General features: G+C 42.0%; 1 protein-coding gene across 8 annotated transcripts in view; it reads left to right on the forward strand.

Annotated features, from left to right (window-relative positions):
- Positions 1-9475, forward strand: part of STK33 (serine/threonine kinase 33) — a 199525-nt gene extending 190050 nt beyond the window's left edge. For 7 of the 8 annotated variants that reach the window (XM_060399944.1, XM_060399947.1, XM_060399945.1 and 4 more), the window contains one exon: positions 8660-9475. In XM_060399944.1, the coding sequence (XP_060255927.1) occupies positions 8660-8866 (207 nt within the window). In that variant the 3' untranslated portion in view covers positions 8867-9475. The remainder of the gene's footprint in view (positions 1-8659) is intronic. The other variant, XM_012095817.4, reaches the window with a different exon arrangement.
- Positions 9476-16941: the final 7466 nt, after the last annotated feature.

The following is a 16941-nucleotide window of genomic DNA, read 5'->3' on the forward strand; positions in this document are numbered from 1 at the left end:
ATAAAATAGGTAAGCAACAAGGACCTATTGTATAGTACTGGAAACTGTTCTCAGTATCTTATAGTAACCTATAATGGAAAAGAATCTGAAAAAGAATATATATAGAACTGAATCACTTTGCTATATATGTGAAACTAACCTAGCATTGTGAATTAAATATTATTGCTGTTGTTTAATTGCTAATTTTTGTCTGACTCTTTGTGACCCCATGGACTGCAGCCCACCAGGCTCCTCTGTCCATGGGATTTCCCAGGCAAGAATACTGGAGTGGCTTGCCAGTTCCTTCTCCAGAGGATCTTCCTGACCCAGGGATCGAACCCACGTCTCCTGTATTGCAGGCGGATTCTTTATCACTGAGCCACCAGGGAAGCCCAAATTGACTACACTTCAATTTAAAAAACAAGCAAAGCAAAAACATAAAAATAGAGTCATAATAACCCCAAATTATGGTTGACTGTATTCGTTTTCATCAGTTTTTGATACCAAATTGAAAAAGAAATAAGAAAGTAGGTACTCATAATGTTTCTGTAAGTGTATAAGTTGGTACAGCTACAACAGAAGGCAATATGATGATGTCTCTCTAAATTACAGACCCATACAACTTTGACCCAGAAGTTCTACTTCTAAAATATATATCCTGTAGATATCCTTACACATGTGCACAATGACACAAGTACCAGATTATTCACAGAAGCATTCTTTTTACCAGTTAAGATTAGAAGCAACCTGAATGTCCATTAGCAAGAAGCTGGCTAAATCCATTATGGTGCATTCAGACATGAGGACACTGCATATGCTGAAAGAAGAGTGAGAACTCTTTTATGTATTGACATGGAATGATGTTCAAGACTATTGTTAGTTTAAAAATATCAAGGTTTAAAGACTGTTTACAGTGGGCTACCCATATGTTTTAAAAAGTGAGAAGAAAGTGTATTGATATATAGATTAGATTAAACCATATAAAATTGCCATTATTAAGCTGTTTTCACAGAAAAAATAATGACCAGTTCCATTTGGTTCCACCTAATACTTGCTTGAAGTTCCATAAAATTTCTCTGGGAAGGGGCACTGTAAATTGACAGTTACTCATTGTCTCCAATGGGAGGCAGAGCTGAGTTAACTGGAGAGCAAGGAGGAGATTTTGAATGCTATGGATAAAGCTGTGGTACATATACACAATGGAGTATTACTCAGCCGTTAAAAAGAATTCATTTGAATCAGTTCTGATGAGATGGATGAAACTGGAGCCGATTATACAGAGTGAAGTAAGCCAGAAAGAAAAACACCAGTACAGTATACTAACACATATATATGGAATTTAGGAAGATGGCAATGACGACCCTGTATGCAAGACAGGGAAAGAGACACAGATGTGTATAACGGACTTTTGGACTCAGAGGGAGAGGGAGAGGTGGGATGATTTGGGAGAATGACATTCTAACATGTATACTATCATGTGAATTGAATCGCCAGTCTATGTCTGACGCAGGATGCAGCATGCTTGGGGCTGGTGCATGGGGATGACCCAGAGGGATGTTGTGGGAGGGAGGTGGGAGGGGGTTCATGTTTGGGATTGCATGTAAGAATTAAAGATTTTAAAATTTAAAAAATAAAAAACTAAAAATAAGTAAAAAAAAAAAAATAAATCATGGGAAGGTACTACCTTTAAAAAAATAATTTACTAAAATTCTATATAAGTAAAATAGATAAATGTGGCTGAGTAATATCATTTTCTCATCTTGTTCTAAATGAAATTGAGACATACCATGTTCCTACCCTGAAGTAACTAAACATTTTGGTTTAGTTTCCTTTTTCCTTCCACTTTGCCAGGAAATTCTGGGAATTATCTTAAGATATCTTATCCAAAGAAACCAGAACCTCAAGTGTTGCTGAAAAAAAAAAGAGAGAGAGAGAGAGAGACAATATTTATATCACTAATCCTGCCCATGGAGGCTGTTTCTGAGTATTTCTTCTTGATGACTTCAGCTTCTGAGTCTACTTTAATGACTCAAGTACATTAACAAATGGAAAATGAAGAAGGATGAAAATGTTAAACCAGATATGAGTATGAACACGTTAAAGGGAAAATGACTATCTCTGTTTCTATTCTATAGATTATTAGTTGCAGTGGACACATTGAAAAGCATTTCTTCAACTACTTAGGTGATAACTCAAGAGGTGGAAGTGTCAAAAAAGAGGTTAAACTCAGATTCGCCTTTTAAAAGAATTTGTATGTCAAGTGACTTAAAATTTTTTAAAAAACTAAAATTTTATGAATTTAAATGCCCAAGCTAGGGACCAGTTCTGTATTTTTTAAACAAAGCAACTTTTCTTCAGCCTGTCTCTAGAATATCATGGGTGTTATACTGTTAGCCTGTTGCTAAGTGTAAAGAGTTTTCAAGGAGAAGACATAACCTGTATTACTGAACGCTAACACATTTTAATTATTTTCTGTTCGTTGAAACATTACACAGAGAAGCAATCCAGAAATTTTCTTGAGAAAATGAATCTAAACAGAAAACAGACATGTAAAAAGACACCTTTTTACATGTCCAAATTTATACAAATTAATTTTTCAGTGTGCAAAAATTACCAACTTAAGAACTGACATATACTATTATTAAAGTCATATATGAGTGATGGTCTGAAGCGGCACATGTTTAAGGGCTGTCTGCAATAAGCAAACATCTGGTAAAGTTTCTCTTTCTTGAAATATAGGTACCAAAAATCCGTAAGTGACCTGAGGCTTTGCTGAAGCCCTGGGAGGTCACTTATTCACTGGACAAATATATATGAAGTGCCTACAGCCATGTATAGAACATGGTCACTTGTGTGATAAGAGTGATTAAAAAAAACAAAATCTAACAACACACACACATGAGGTTTATTTGTTTTGTGTTACATGTAACCTTTTCACATTCTTTGAAAATTGTTAACCTGGTTATTAACTCTTATATATAATTTCAGTTAGCTAGAGTATTAAGGTTGCAAGCCTTTTCCAGATCATTCTATGTACATAAGCAGTTGCTGCATCTGTACCCCTATGTCTCGTCCCCCATCCTGCTTGTATAGGTCTCCTGAGACATTCTCTGCTCTATGAACTCTATGCCCAGCTTCTTTTAATGAGAAGTGATCACTTTTAAAATGAGTCTAAGGTCAACACATATTAATCAAATTAACAAATATCAAACACAAAGAACAAATATTAGAAGCAGCAAGGGAAAAACAACAAATAACACACAAGGGGATTCCCATAAGGATAACAGCTGATCTTTCAATAGAAACTCCTCAGGCCAGGAGGGAATGGCAAGACATACTTAGAGTGATGAAAGACAATAACCTACAGCCCAGATTACGGTACCCAGCAAGGATCTCATTCAAATACGAAGGAGAAATCAAAACTTTACAGACAAGCAAAAGCTGAGAGAATTCAGCACCACCAAACCAGCTCTCCAACAAATTCTAAAGGATAGTCTCTAGACAGGAAACACAAAAGGGTGTATAAACCCGAACCCAAAACAATAACGTAAATGGTAACGGGATCATACTTATCAATAATTACCTTAAACGTAAATGGGTTGAACGCCCCAACCAAAAGGCAAAGACTGGCCGAATGGATACAAAAACAAGACCCCTCTATATGCGGCTTACAAGAGACCCACCTCAAAACAAGGGACACATACAGACTGAAAGAGAAGGCCTGGAAAAAGATATACCACGCAAATAGAGACCAAAAGAAAGCAGGAGTGGCAATACTCATATCCAATAAAATAGACTTTAAAACAAAGGCTGTGAAAAGAGACAAAGAAGGCCACTACATAATGATCAAAGGATCAATCCAAGAAGAAGATATAACAATTATAAATATATATGCACCCAATATAGGAGCACTGCAATATGTAACACAAATGCTAAGAAGTATGAAAGGGGAAATCAACAAAAATACAGTAATAGTGGGAGGCTTTAATACCCCACTCACACCTATGGACAGATCAACTAAACAGAAAATTAACAAAGAAATGCAAACTTTAAATGATACATTAGATCAGTTAGACCTAATTGATATCTATAGGACATTTCACCCCAAAACAATGAATTTCACCTTTTCTCAAGTGCTCATGGAACCTTCTCCAGGATAGATCACATCCTGGGCCATAAATCTAAACTTGATAAATTCAAAAAATCGAAATCATTCCAAGCATCTTTTCTGACCATAATGCATTAAGATTAGATCTCAATTACAGGAGAAAAACTATTAAAAATTCCAACATATGGAGGTTGAACAACACACTTCTGAATAACCAACAAATCACAGAATAAATCAAAAAAAATCAAAATATGCATAGAAACTAATGAAAATGAAAACACAACAACCCAATACCTGTGGGACACTATAAAAGCAGTGCTAAGAGGAAAGTTCATAGCACTACAGGCATACCTCAAGAAACAAGAAAAAAGTCAAATAAATAACCTAACTCTACAACTAAAGCAACTAGAAAAGGAAGAATTGGAGAACCCCAGAGTTAGTAGAAGGAAAGAAATCTTAAAAATTAGGGCAGAAATAAATGCAAAAGAAACAAAAGAGACCATAGCAAAAATCAACAAAGCCAAAAGCTGGTTCTTTGAAAGGATAAATAAAATTGACAAACCATTAGCCAGACTCATCAAGAAGCAAAGAGAGAAAAATAAAATCAATAAAATAGAAATGAAAATGGAGAGATCACAACAGACAACACAGAAACACAAAGGATCATAAGAGACTACTATCAGCAATTATATGCCAATAAAATGGACAACGTGGAAGAAATGGACAAATTCTTAGAAAAGTACAATTTTCCAAAACTGAACCAGGAAGAAATAGAAAATCTTAACAGACCCATCACAAGCACGGAAATTGAAACTGTAATCAGAAATCTTCCAGCAAACAAAAACCCAGGTCCAGACGGCTTCACAGCTGAATTCTACCAAAAATTTCGAGAAGAGCTAACACCTATCCTCCTCAAACTCTTCCAGAAATTGCAGAGGAAGGTAAACTTCCAAACTCATTCTATGAGGCCACCATCACCCTAATACCAAAACCTGACAAAGATGTCACAAAAAAAGAAAACTACAGGCCAATATCACTGATGAACATAGATGCAAAAATCCTCCACAAAATTCTAGCAATCAGAATCCAACAACACATTAAAAAGATCATACACCATAACCAAGTGGGCTTTATCCCAGGGATGCAAGGATTCTTCAATATCCTCAAATCAATCAATGTAATTCACCACATTAACAAATTGAAAAATAAAACCCATATGATTATCTCAATAGATGCAGAGAAGGCCTTTGACAAAATTCAACATCCATTTATGATTAAAACTCTCCAGAAAGCAGGAATAGAAGGAACATACCTCAACATAATAAAAGCTTTATATGACAAACCCACAGCAAACATTATCCTCAATGGTGAAAAATTGAAAGCATTTCCCTAAAGTCAGGAACAAGACAGGGTGCCCACTTTCACCGCTACTATTTAACATAGTTCTGGAAGTTTTGGCCACAGCAATCAGAGCAGAAAAAGAAATAAAAGGAATCCAAATTGGAAAAGAAGTAAAACTTTCACTGTTTGCAGATGACATGATCCTCTACATAGAAAACCCTAAAGACTCCACCAGAAAATTACTAGAGCTAATCAATGAATACAGTAAAGTTGCAGGATATAAAATCAACACACAGAAATCCCTTGCATTCCTATACACTAATAATGAGAAAGTAGAAAAAGAAATTAAGGAAACAATTCCATTCACCATTGCAACGAAAAGAATAAAATAAAGACCTATATATAGAAAACTATAAAACACTGATGAAAGAAATCAAAGAGGACACTAATAGATGGAGAAATATACCATGTTCATGGATCGGAAGAATCAATATAGTGAAAATGAGTATACTACCCAAAGCAATTTACAAATTCAATGCAATCCCTATCAAGCTACAAGCCATATTTTTCACAGAACTAGAACAAATAATTTCAAGATTTGTATGGAAATACAAAAACCTCAAATAGCCAAAAGCAATCTTGAGAAAGAAGAATGGAACTGGAGGAATCAACTTGCCTGACTTCAGGCTCTACTACAAAGCCACAGTCATCAAGACAGTATGGTACTGGCATAAAGACAGACATATAGATCAATGGAACAAAATAGAAAGCCCAGAGATAAATCCACACACATATGGACACCTTATCTTTGACAAAGGAGGCAAGAATATACAATGGAGTAAAGACAATCTCTTTAACAAGTGGTGCTGGGAAAACTGGTCAACCACTTGTAAAAGAATGAAATTAGATCACTTTCTAACACCGCACACAAAAATAAACTCAAAATGGATTAAAGATCTAAATGTAAGACCAGAAACTATAAAACTCCTAGAGGAGAACATAGGCAACACACTCTCCAACATAAATCACAGCAGGATCCTCTATGATCCACCTCCCAGAATTCTGGAAATAAAAGCAAAAATAAACAAATGGGATCTAATTAAAATTAAAAGCTTCTGCACAACAAAGGAAACTATAAGCAAGGTGAAAAGACAGCCTTCAGAATGGGAGAAAATAATAGCAAATGAAGCAACTGACAAACAACTAATCTCAAAAATATACAAGCAACTTATGCAGCTCAATTCCAGAAAAATAAACGACCTAATCAAAAAATGGGCCAAAGAACTAAATAAACATTTCTCCAAAGAAGACATACGGATGGCTAACAAACACATGAAAAGATGCTCAACATCACTCATTATTAAAGAAATGCAAATCAAAACCACAATGAGGTACCACTTCACACCAGTCAGAGTGTCTGCGATCCAAAAATCTGCAAGCAATAAATGCTGGAGAGGGTGTGGAGAAAAGGGAACCCTCCTACACTGTTGGTGGGAATGCAAACTAGTACAGCCACTATGGAGAACAGTGTGGAGATTCCTTAAAAAATTGCAAATAGAACTACCTTATGACCCAGCAATCCCACTGCTGGGCATACACACCGAGGAAACCAGAATTGAAAGAGACACATGTACCCCAATGTTCATCGCAGCACTGTTTATAATAGCCAGGACATGGAAACAACCTAGATGTCCATCAGCAGATGAATGGATAAGAAAGCTGTGGTACATATACACAATGGAGTATTACTCAGCCATTAAAAAGAATTCATTTGAATCAGTTCTGATGAGATGGATGAAACTGGAGCCAATTATACAGAGTGAAGTAAGCCAGAAAGAAAAACACCAATACAGTATACTAACACATATATATGGAATTTAGAAAGATGGCAATGATGACTCTGTATGCAAGACAGCAAAAAAGACACAGATGTGTATAACGGACTTTTGGACTCAGAGGGAGAGGGAGAGGGTGGGATGGTTTGGGAGAATGGCATTCTAACATGTATACTATCATGTAAGAATCGAATCGCCAGTCTATGTCTGACGCAGGATACAGCATGCTTGGGGCTGGTGCATGGGGATGACCCAGAGAGATGTTATGGGGAGGGAGATGGGAGGGGGGTTCATGTTTGGGAACTCATGTAAGAATTAAAGATTTTAAAATTAAAAAAAATAAAATAAAATGAGTCTAAGGTCAAAATGGACTTTGCTTCCCTCACGACAGCAGGATTAGAGACCGTTTCTTCTACTGTGGGGTGAAGTGACCTGAGAAAACACAATTGCCGATTAAAGTTCTTTTGACTTGTTTCATGCTTTAAAGCTCACAAAGTACTTCCATGGCTACCAGAGTAGTTCGTTCTCATCATAAGCCCATGTGGTAAATGTGCAAATATCATTTTCCTCATTTAAGTGTGAGGCATCAAGACTCCAAGAGGTCTTCATTCTTGCCCAAGTGGTGTGACTAAGGTTAGAAGCCAGGCCCTGGAATCAAGGCAGAAAAGGGTGAACATGTGAGGAGAGGGCCACATGCAGCAACCTTATACCAAGTTAGGATAGTCACAATGCGCTTGTCACCGAAGGCTCGTCTGCTGCTGCTGCTGCTGCTGCTGCTGCTGCTGCTGCTAAGTCGCTTCAGTCATGTCCAACTCTATGTGACCCCATAGACAGCAGCCCACCAGGCTCCGCCGTCCCTGGGATTCTCAGGCAAGAACACTAGAGTGGGTTACCATTTCCTTCTCCAGTGCATGAAAGTGAAAAGTGAAAGTGAAGTCACTCAGTCGTGTCTGACTCTTCACGACCCCATGGACTGCAGCCCACCAGGTTCCTCCACCCATGGGATTTTCCATGCAGGAGTACTGGAGCGGGTTGCCATTGCCTTCTCCAGGCTCGTCTAGAAGTCTGTAAAGATGAATGACCACAGCTGTGTTCAGATGGACTTCCCTGTATGAATGGTACTAGATATCTACTGCCATTTTGTAGGGCAGTGGATTTGAAGTTGTGCCGGTAGTTTGTTCTACCCCATACACTAAAGAATTCAGTGTTCTTAAAGGAGCTACTGGAGCTTTCTTTGGCATTTAATGACAGTTTCACAATATAATTAGTTTATACCTCATATCTGAAGAGAGCTCAGCCTGTACATCCTGGGCAACTTTGTAGCCCCTGCCTCTTTGAACTGATGTATATTGCTTTGTGTCTGAACATTAATCCAGGCCTTTTCTTTTATTTCTAGCCCACTGCTTATGAAAAGACTCCTGTGCCCAGTAAGAAGGAAAATATAGACAACTTTGACACGAGTTTTACAAGTTCTGTAGGTAACAGACTCCCTCCAGTTGAGCTCAAGGGAGAAGTTGAGAAACCACCTGTGACTTCAAGCCAAGGAACAGCCAAAGGCACTGCTAAATCCTTTGCCCTGCCTAGATCCAAAAAGAAGCCCTAACAATGCTGAATGGTGCAGAAACAGAGCTGCTCTTTCTAGTGCTAAGAATGAAGGGGTAGGAGGGGAAAAGGACAGTACTGTGCTGAGCTTTTAGCCTTTTAGCTGCACCGAGCCCTGCCAAGTGTTTGTACTAGTTTAGAATTGAAGCTCCTCATCTCCAAAGCAGCGTGGTATTGAAGGACAGACACCAACAGACTTGATGGCAGGTGTGGCTGAAATCAACTCAAGGTGTTTTCGAGAGTTATTTAGAGGAGGGGATGCCCTCAAAGCAAAGCTGTGGGTACACTTGCCCAGTTTTACTGAAGATTCTTACATTTAGGCACAATTAGTTTTAGGGGAAACTGAGAGCCAAATATGGTAGTAGAGGCTCCAGATGATTATGTGCACTTTGCACTAGGAGATTTGTTAGGAAATTACTAATAAACTTGCCATAGGCATAATAGCTGAAGTGCTTCAGCCATTCACGTGTGTTCTTGTGATTTTAGATTGCTGTAGATTGTTTAAGACAGCTTATTTTAAATGTAGAAAAATAGATTTTGTAACTATTTACCATTAACTTGCTGCTAAATTCCCAGTGTATTGATTTAATCAATAAAAAAACAGATATTACCCATGCATGTTAATTTTTATATTAATAAGAGGTGACTATAATCAGGTCCCCTAGGCCCTGAAAAGCATATTTTGAGCTTGATCTGCTGCTGCAAAGGTAGGCACACATCTTTGGGGAAGGTCATGAGGCAGGACATAGGGGAAGGTACAGGGTTTCGCTTAGTATTAAAGGTCTCTCCTTTGTGCGTGCTCTGTTGTTCAGTCATATCCAATTCTTTGCGACCCTATGGGGCATAGTCTGCCAGGCTCCTCTGTCCATGGGACTCTCCAGGCAAGAATACTGGAGTGGTTTGCCATGCCCTCCTCCAAGGGATCTTCCTAACCCAGGGATCAAACCCACGTCTCCTGTGTCTCCTGCATTGCAGGCAGATCCTTTGCACCTGGACAAATAGTTTTGCTATTCTAGATCACACTGGGTGAAGAGATGGTTCCATTGGCCTCACAGACAAACTCTCAGGAAGCAATTTGTATCTGCTTTTCCCGTTATAAAGTAGTAATCTACACGTCACTCCAGGCCCTCGTGGGATTGTCCTCTGGGCCTCCAAAATGCCCCACACCTAGCCAGCTGAGCAGGTACTAATCGCATAGAAATTCCCCCAGTGACTGAAGATAGTAGATGTGCTTCTTGCAATTAATTGGAAGACACAGCTGGGCCTCCAAATGGGTCAAAGATAACACTGATATGTGTCACTCCTGGCTAAGTAGTTCAGCCAGTGTTTTCTCAGCACGTTCAATATGCTTCCCCTGAGGGAATCTGCCAGCCAAAACATGGCTAGTGTACATGGTCTCCACTTTATTTTAAAACTGGCATTGGAGACTTCCCTTGTGGTCCAGTGGTCAGGAATCTGCCACTACTAAGGCAGGGGACAGGTTCTGTCCTGGTTCAGGAAGATCCCACATGCTACGGGGCAACAAAGCTTAAGTGTCACAACTACTGACCCCATGCGCTCTAGAGCCCAAGAGCCCGCTTGTGGTCCTATGCACCACAGCTGCTGAACCCCCCAAGCCCTAGAGCCTGTGCTCTGCAGTGAGAGAAGCCACTGCAATGAGAAGCCCACTCCACACAACAAAGAGTAGCCCCTACTCGCCACAACTGGAGAGAGTCTGTGCACAGCAACAAAGACCCAGCACAGCCAAAGATTAAATAAATAAATAATAATTTTTTTTAAATGAAAAAACCTGAAGATGAAGCTTCTACAAGTTTTCTCCTTCCTCATTATTACTTCCAGTCCTACCAGGAGCCTATAAACCCTCTCTCCGGGATTAGTGAGCTATCTTTGAAGAGCATGTCCTGTTCACCAGTGGAGAAACCAACCTCGGGTACGTGGAGATGCCCCCTTCCCAGAGGAGCCCCCAGAGGCAGAGGTGAGGTGGCTGGTCGCCTGGCAGAAAAGTCAACTGGGACAGTGGCTATGGTTCTGCCAACTTCCTGGGCTAAAAAATGGAACACTCTCTATGTTCAAAATGCTCTTATTTTCATGGTGATACCTTCTTCTGTGTCATGCGTTGGAGAAATCTGTTGTTAAAATGAATGGCATCCAAATTTCTATCCATATTTCTCTTTAGTCTTAAGTAAGTAATTCTGCTGAGTAAATTTGAGTAAAGGTCCAGAACCATGCACTAAGTAAAAGGTGAAATGATTTTATAACCTTCTAGCGTGTCCCTGGTAGCTCAGCTGGTAAAGAATCCACCTGCAATGCAGGAGACCCCGGTTCCATTCCTGGGTCAGGAAGATCCCTGGAGAAAGGTATGGCAACCCACTCCAGTACTCTTGCCTGGAGAATCCTCACGGACAGAGGAACCTGGTGGGCTATAGTCCACTGGGTCGCAAAGAGTCGGGCACAGCTGAGCTTCCAAGCAAAGTGCTTCTATACCTTTCCCCAGCTTAGCACCAGGCCAGACCAACTGTCCCTCTACCATACGATGCATTCTGTTAGTTCTCCTCTGTCCAGACCTTCATTTTGATGGGAACTTAGCTCACTCCTAAGGGGAATTTTCAAATTATTTTTGTCATTTATTTTTATGGAACACACTTGGGCCAGACCATGTCTGAGTTTCGTTTTCCAACTGTGTACCTCTTTAATATCTGGGGATCTGCAGCCTCAGTTTCTCCATCTGCTTTCATAGCTGTGAAAATAGTCACTTTTCTGTTTCAGAGGTGTTTTCAGGGGTGATAGGCCTACTCCAAGACACTGATAATCACTCTGACACCTCCTGTATACCACAGCACGGAAGCGTGGGCTTCATTATGACCCACAGGGACATACTCTGCCCAGGACAGTGCAGAGCAGGTGTGATTTCCAAGGAATGCAAATGCCAATCAGCACTCTGGCTTGAATGACAGACAAGTCCAGACATGAGAAATATGATGAAAAATAAATTCAGGCTGGGAGGCTGGGGAGAAGGTCGGTGGAGAAGAACAAGATGATGTCAGAGAGGGACTTAGAAAAGAAAGGAAAATGGGTTGGGATCGGGGGAGCAAAAAAGAGAACAAGTGTAATTAATAAAGAATACTGACTAGATAACAACGCGTGGATCTGCCAGACCCAGAAGCAGGAGTCAGAGGATGGAAGTGGGGGTCGTTAACGTGGTCCTTGTTCCAGGCCAGTCTGCAGGAGGACCAGCCCCTCTCGTGGCCTGAACACCAGCACGCTGAGATGAGGATACAGGCTGAAGAAATGAAGACCGGGGGAAACAAGCTGACAGAGGCTCTGGTTTTAAGAGGTGGCAGTGGAATTGTCCTTACATTTTGAATAGGAATGTTCTGTGGTGTTGGGGGTGGGGGAGAAAAAATACAAAATATTTTGTGCTTATCACTGAAATGCTTTGTTTAAATAATTCTATTTGACTCCAAAATGTAAGTTCCAGGTTAGAAAGATCAAAAGCAGCCAGTCTTGAAAATGAAGCTTTTTAAATTCCAGCTCTGCTGTTGGAATAGAGAATAAAAGGCTTTGTTCAAACATGCATTCCCAGCAGTGAGCAGAGCTTTGAAATTGGTCAGGGAAGTTGTGTTCCATAATGGCTGCGCTTGCCTGGAGACCAAGGAGCTGTGGACTCTGGGAAATGACTCTGGGCTGGATACTTTCCATCTGCCCCTTCAGAACCTCTCTGCCCTCCCCACCCAAAGAGGTGATCTTCCAGGATTGCATTAATAGGTTCTCTTGGCATCTGGGTTCATTGGGATTCTGTCAGTGGGGGACACCAGCAGGCACCCAGGGTGGAGAGCAATCCTGATTCCCCTGGTGCTGGGCTGCTGGGAAGTCTCTGCATTCTCCTTCTATAGATTCCAGCTCCTGCCAACAGCACCCCCTTACAGCTGTGTCCCCCCGCCTTCAAGCCAAGACCAGGGCTACTGTCCATAGGTCTGTGTCTTCTTTTTTGGGTTTCCCTAAACTCAGTACCTTTGCAACTAGTCTCTTTGTTAGAGTCTCAACTACCCCATTTGAGTATGTACCATCTCTCTCCTCCTGGGACCCAAGGTGATCCAGACCCTTGTCAGTTCTGCATGGTTCTGACCTGGGGCAACTTTGTCTGTGATTGTCAAGTGAAGACTGGAAAGTGTAAATGCGTTCTTCCTGAAATTGATGCCCTTGGGTGGTCACTGGGGCTTGAGGGGGGTGGCAGCAGGAGAGAGGATCCTGGCGTTGGAACCTGGACCCGGTGAGATAAGTCTAGCATTGCCCAGCTGGATCTGAGATTGTGTGGACCCAGAAGGTCCCACACCATGGCCTCTGGGAGTCAACAAGAAAGAAATGCTTGACTTGTAACAGTCAAGAAGACCCACAGGGATGGGAGCCACCTTTGCCATCTCCTGACTGTGGACTCAGGGCTCAGCAGAGTCTTGAAGCACAGGAAGCCTAAAAGACAAGAGGCTGTTTGTTTCATCTCTGCAAGGACTAAAATCACTTTACAAAGCATTTTAGAGTAAAATTTTCACTCTTCGGAGGTCTCACATAGTTCAGTTTTACTCTTCAGGATCTGGTATTTTCTGAGTGAGCAGGCTTAGGACTGATGGTGATTTGTGCTCAGTACATGGCTATCACTTAATTCTCATTGGTGAGCCAATTTTCTTTGCTTTTGTTCTTCAAAGAAAGGCCATATTCAGTGTCTGGCTCGCTTTTTTGGTGGCTGCCTCCCTCAGTTGCTGGTATAACGAGCTCTCCCTGTTCTCTCTCTCTCTGTTCCCTAAATTATCCAGAGCAGCCCTCAGCTGGAGCTGCAGGGGTTCCCACCACTGCCTCGGTGGCCTCACTTCAAGCAGCAGCACAGTGGAACACTGAGAAGATGGATAGGGCCACTGCAGTGTCACCACTGGCTGTCTTAGAGCCTTCCCCTCTTAGTTGCCCGGTTCCACCCCAGACATCCTCAAGGGATGCAGTGAACTCAGGGTAAAGACCTCAGAGGACCTTCTCTCCAAAAGGACTGACCTCCCAGAGGACAGGTCCACGGATGCAGTGTGCACTCTTCTCCCTAGTATGAACTTCTCCTAAGTGGACTCCGCAGAATCTCCAGACCAGACATAGCCTTGGCATGGACACAGAGGTGACATCAATCTCCCTGCCCTTGGGGGACCAAGACAGTCTTTGACGCTCTCACCCATGGCAGGCTCTGCAGACAAGATCCTGACATCACGCTGTTGTTTAGGAAAGACTCTTCTCATCAGCACAGAAAGATATCTCCATCCTCAGGGCAACTGCACAGTCCCAGGAGTCAGCATTTCCAGTCTGACCCAGGGACCTGCAGGTAGAGGATGAGCAGCTGACATCCTCACTGGCCCCTGAAGAGGAAGTTCTCGTGGAGAGACGGCAGCCAGTATTTCCTGGGCTAGACACTGGTTCACGCTGGGTTTACTAGGGATCAGAGTCCTCTTGTTGGCTGGACTTTGATCTGTATTAGTGGAAGGGACAGAGAAGGCAATGGCACCTCACTCCAGTACTCTTGCCTGGAAAATCCTATGAACAAAGGAGCCTGGTAGGCTGCAGTCCATGGGGTCGCTAAGAGTCAGATACAACTGAGCGACTTCCCTTTCACTTTTCATTTTCATGCATTGGAGAAGGAAATGGCAACCCACTCCAGTGTTCTTGCCTGGAGAATCCCAGAGCTGGGGGAGCCTGGTGGGCTGCTGTCTATGGGGTCGCACAGAGTCGGACATGACTGAAGTGACTTAGCAGCAGCAGTGGAAGGGATCTCTGTCTCTTAACTGAAGCTCCTCTTCAGGTTATAATGTAATAATAGCAGCAACATCTACAGAGCATTTGCCACATGCCAGACCATCCAGAGCCCTTTACAGGTTATTATTTTAATCCTTATGGCAGCTCCTGAAGTTGGCTTTTTTTATCTCTAAAGAGAAATTAAGGCACAGAGAGGTTAAGAAATGTTCATAGTCACACAGCTATGAAGTAGCAGAACCAATGTTTGAACCCAGGCAGCAGGTTCAGATGGTAAAGAATCCGCCTGCAATGTGGGAGACCTGGGTCCGATTCCTGGGTTGGGAAGATCCCCTGGAGAAGGGCATGGCAACCTGCTCCAGTATTCTTACCTGAGGAATCCCCAAGGACAGAGGAGCCTGGTGGGCTACCGTCCATGGGGTCACAGAGTCAGACACGACTGAACAATTAAGCACAACACAGCACAACAGGCTCAAGTATATCTCGAGGCATTTTTCGTTCAGACCTGAGCCTCCTGGAAAGTTCCATCTGAGTTCCAAAAGGCCAGGTGACTCCTGAACTCTGTCTTCTGGCAAAAGTCAAGGTAATTTGGGTATGTTTGGGCCTTGAGGTCTCAGAACAGGAACAGATTATTTTGCAAGCTAATAAATTTGAGCAGGACCTACCTAGCCACACCCAGGGAGTGCTGCATTCTGCAGGACTTTGCATAATATCAATAAAAATGAGTTCTGAATGCTCTAACTGGTCATTGTCAGGAGCAGTCTTTAGAAGCCTTTGAATATGTTTTTGACAGAAGAGAGAAAGGGGGCTCCATTGCCTCCAGAGGAATTCGCAGAAGCCGTCCAGTCTGTGTAAACGTGATAGATTGATGCTTACAGGAGCCAAGTGCTGTAATTCCCATCACAGGGCAGTGGGGGCTGAGAATCACTATTATGTTTCGATTTCCCATATTTCTTCATCAGGTAATGTGTGTAGCTGTGCAGCTGAAAATATAGAGTTCAGAAGTCAGCTGCTGGACCATTTCTCCACCCTGCCTAGCACCTATATCTTTAGCATTTGCCATCACTTACCTCTTTAAGGTAATGTGAGGTGGAATAATGATTTTCCTTGTCATACCAACAGCTTCCTGGTTCAAGGAGCACAGGCTGTTTCTGAAGGCTTGGGCCCTTCTGTGGTATAGGACAGGGCAACTGTCTGCTCTGGAATGAAGGCCGGAAGCCAAGGATGGTGCCTCCTGCCCCCACCCGCTGCCACCCATCCCTCAGTCTGCTTCCTGCACTGGAGGAGAGGGAGTTCCTACATAGGGTCCTCATTGCTGTTTTGGAAATTTGGTAGAATAGAAAAGGCTTCTAATGAATGGAGAAGATCCCAAAGCCCCTTGAAATGGGTAATGTTTTTACAAGAGTTGTTTTGCCTCTAGAAACAGTTACCTGGTCGTAGCTTGACATCCATCCTTGCATCAGTATAAAATTTAGTTGTTCAATCACTTGAGTTTTATACCAACTTTTGGCTCACTGTTTTTTTAGTTTTATATATTTTTTATTAATTTATTTTTAATGAGAAGATAATTGGTTTACAATATTGTGTTGGTTTCTGCCACACATCAACATGAATCAGCCATAAGTAAATAGACGCCCTCTCCCTCTTCACTGTTTCTTTTTCATACAGCCCCTGACCATGAACCATTGTCGGCTCCCCCACCCCCTTACTCATTCTCGGCAGTGATGTCTTGCCTGCAGTGCACTCTGCTTGCCTGGAGGGGAACAGCAGTCTGACCACTCACTGCCCACTCCTTTTTCCTCCAGGTGACCAGCTGCACACTCTTGGAGCACCAGGGTGAAGGACCAGGAGTTGCACAAAGAACTCAGTAGAATTGGATTGAGAGACTCAGTCCTTCTTCCAAGAAGTATTTATTGAGCAGCTACTCTGTGCTGGGCATTGTGCCTGGCACTGGACAGAAAATGATGTAACAGACAGTCAAAGTCATTGCCCTTAAGGAACCTGCAGTCTTGCAGGAGGGAGGGAAAGATGATTGAGACCTATACAAATAGCAGAATAGTTATGATTAAAGCAATAAAGGAAATAGAGCAATGTAAATAGAGAATAACAGGATAGGACCCTTGTCCTAAAATCGTTCTGAGGATACTTAAAGGCTAACGGGAAGAATGCTTTAGGCAGAGTAAACAGGGAAAGTCCTGGAACCCAGGTCCAAAGGCCAGACACAACAGGGGTGAGGGAGAGACAGGGCCAGGTACTACAGGACCTCAGGGGCCACAGCAAGGAACCTATTTATTCTCA

This window comes from Ovis aries, chromosome 15, assembly GCF_016772045.2.
Source record: "Ovis aries strain OAR_USU_Benz2616 breed Rambouillet chromosome 15, ARS-UI_Ramb_v3.0, whole genome shotgun sequence".
NCBI lineage: Eukaryota > Metazoa > Chordata > Mammalia > Artiodactyla > Bovidae > Ovis > Ovis aries.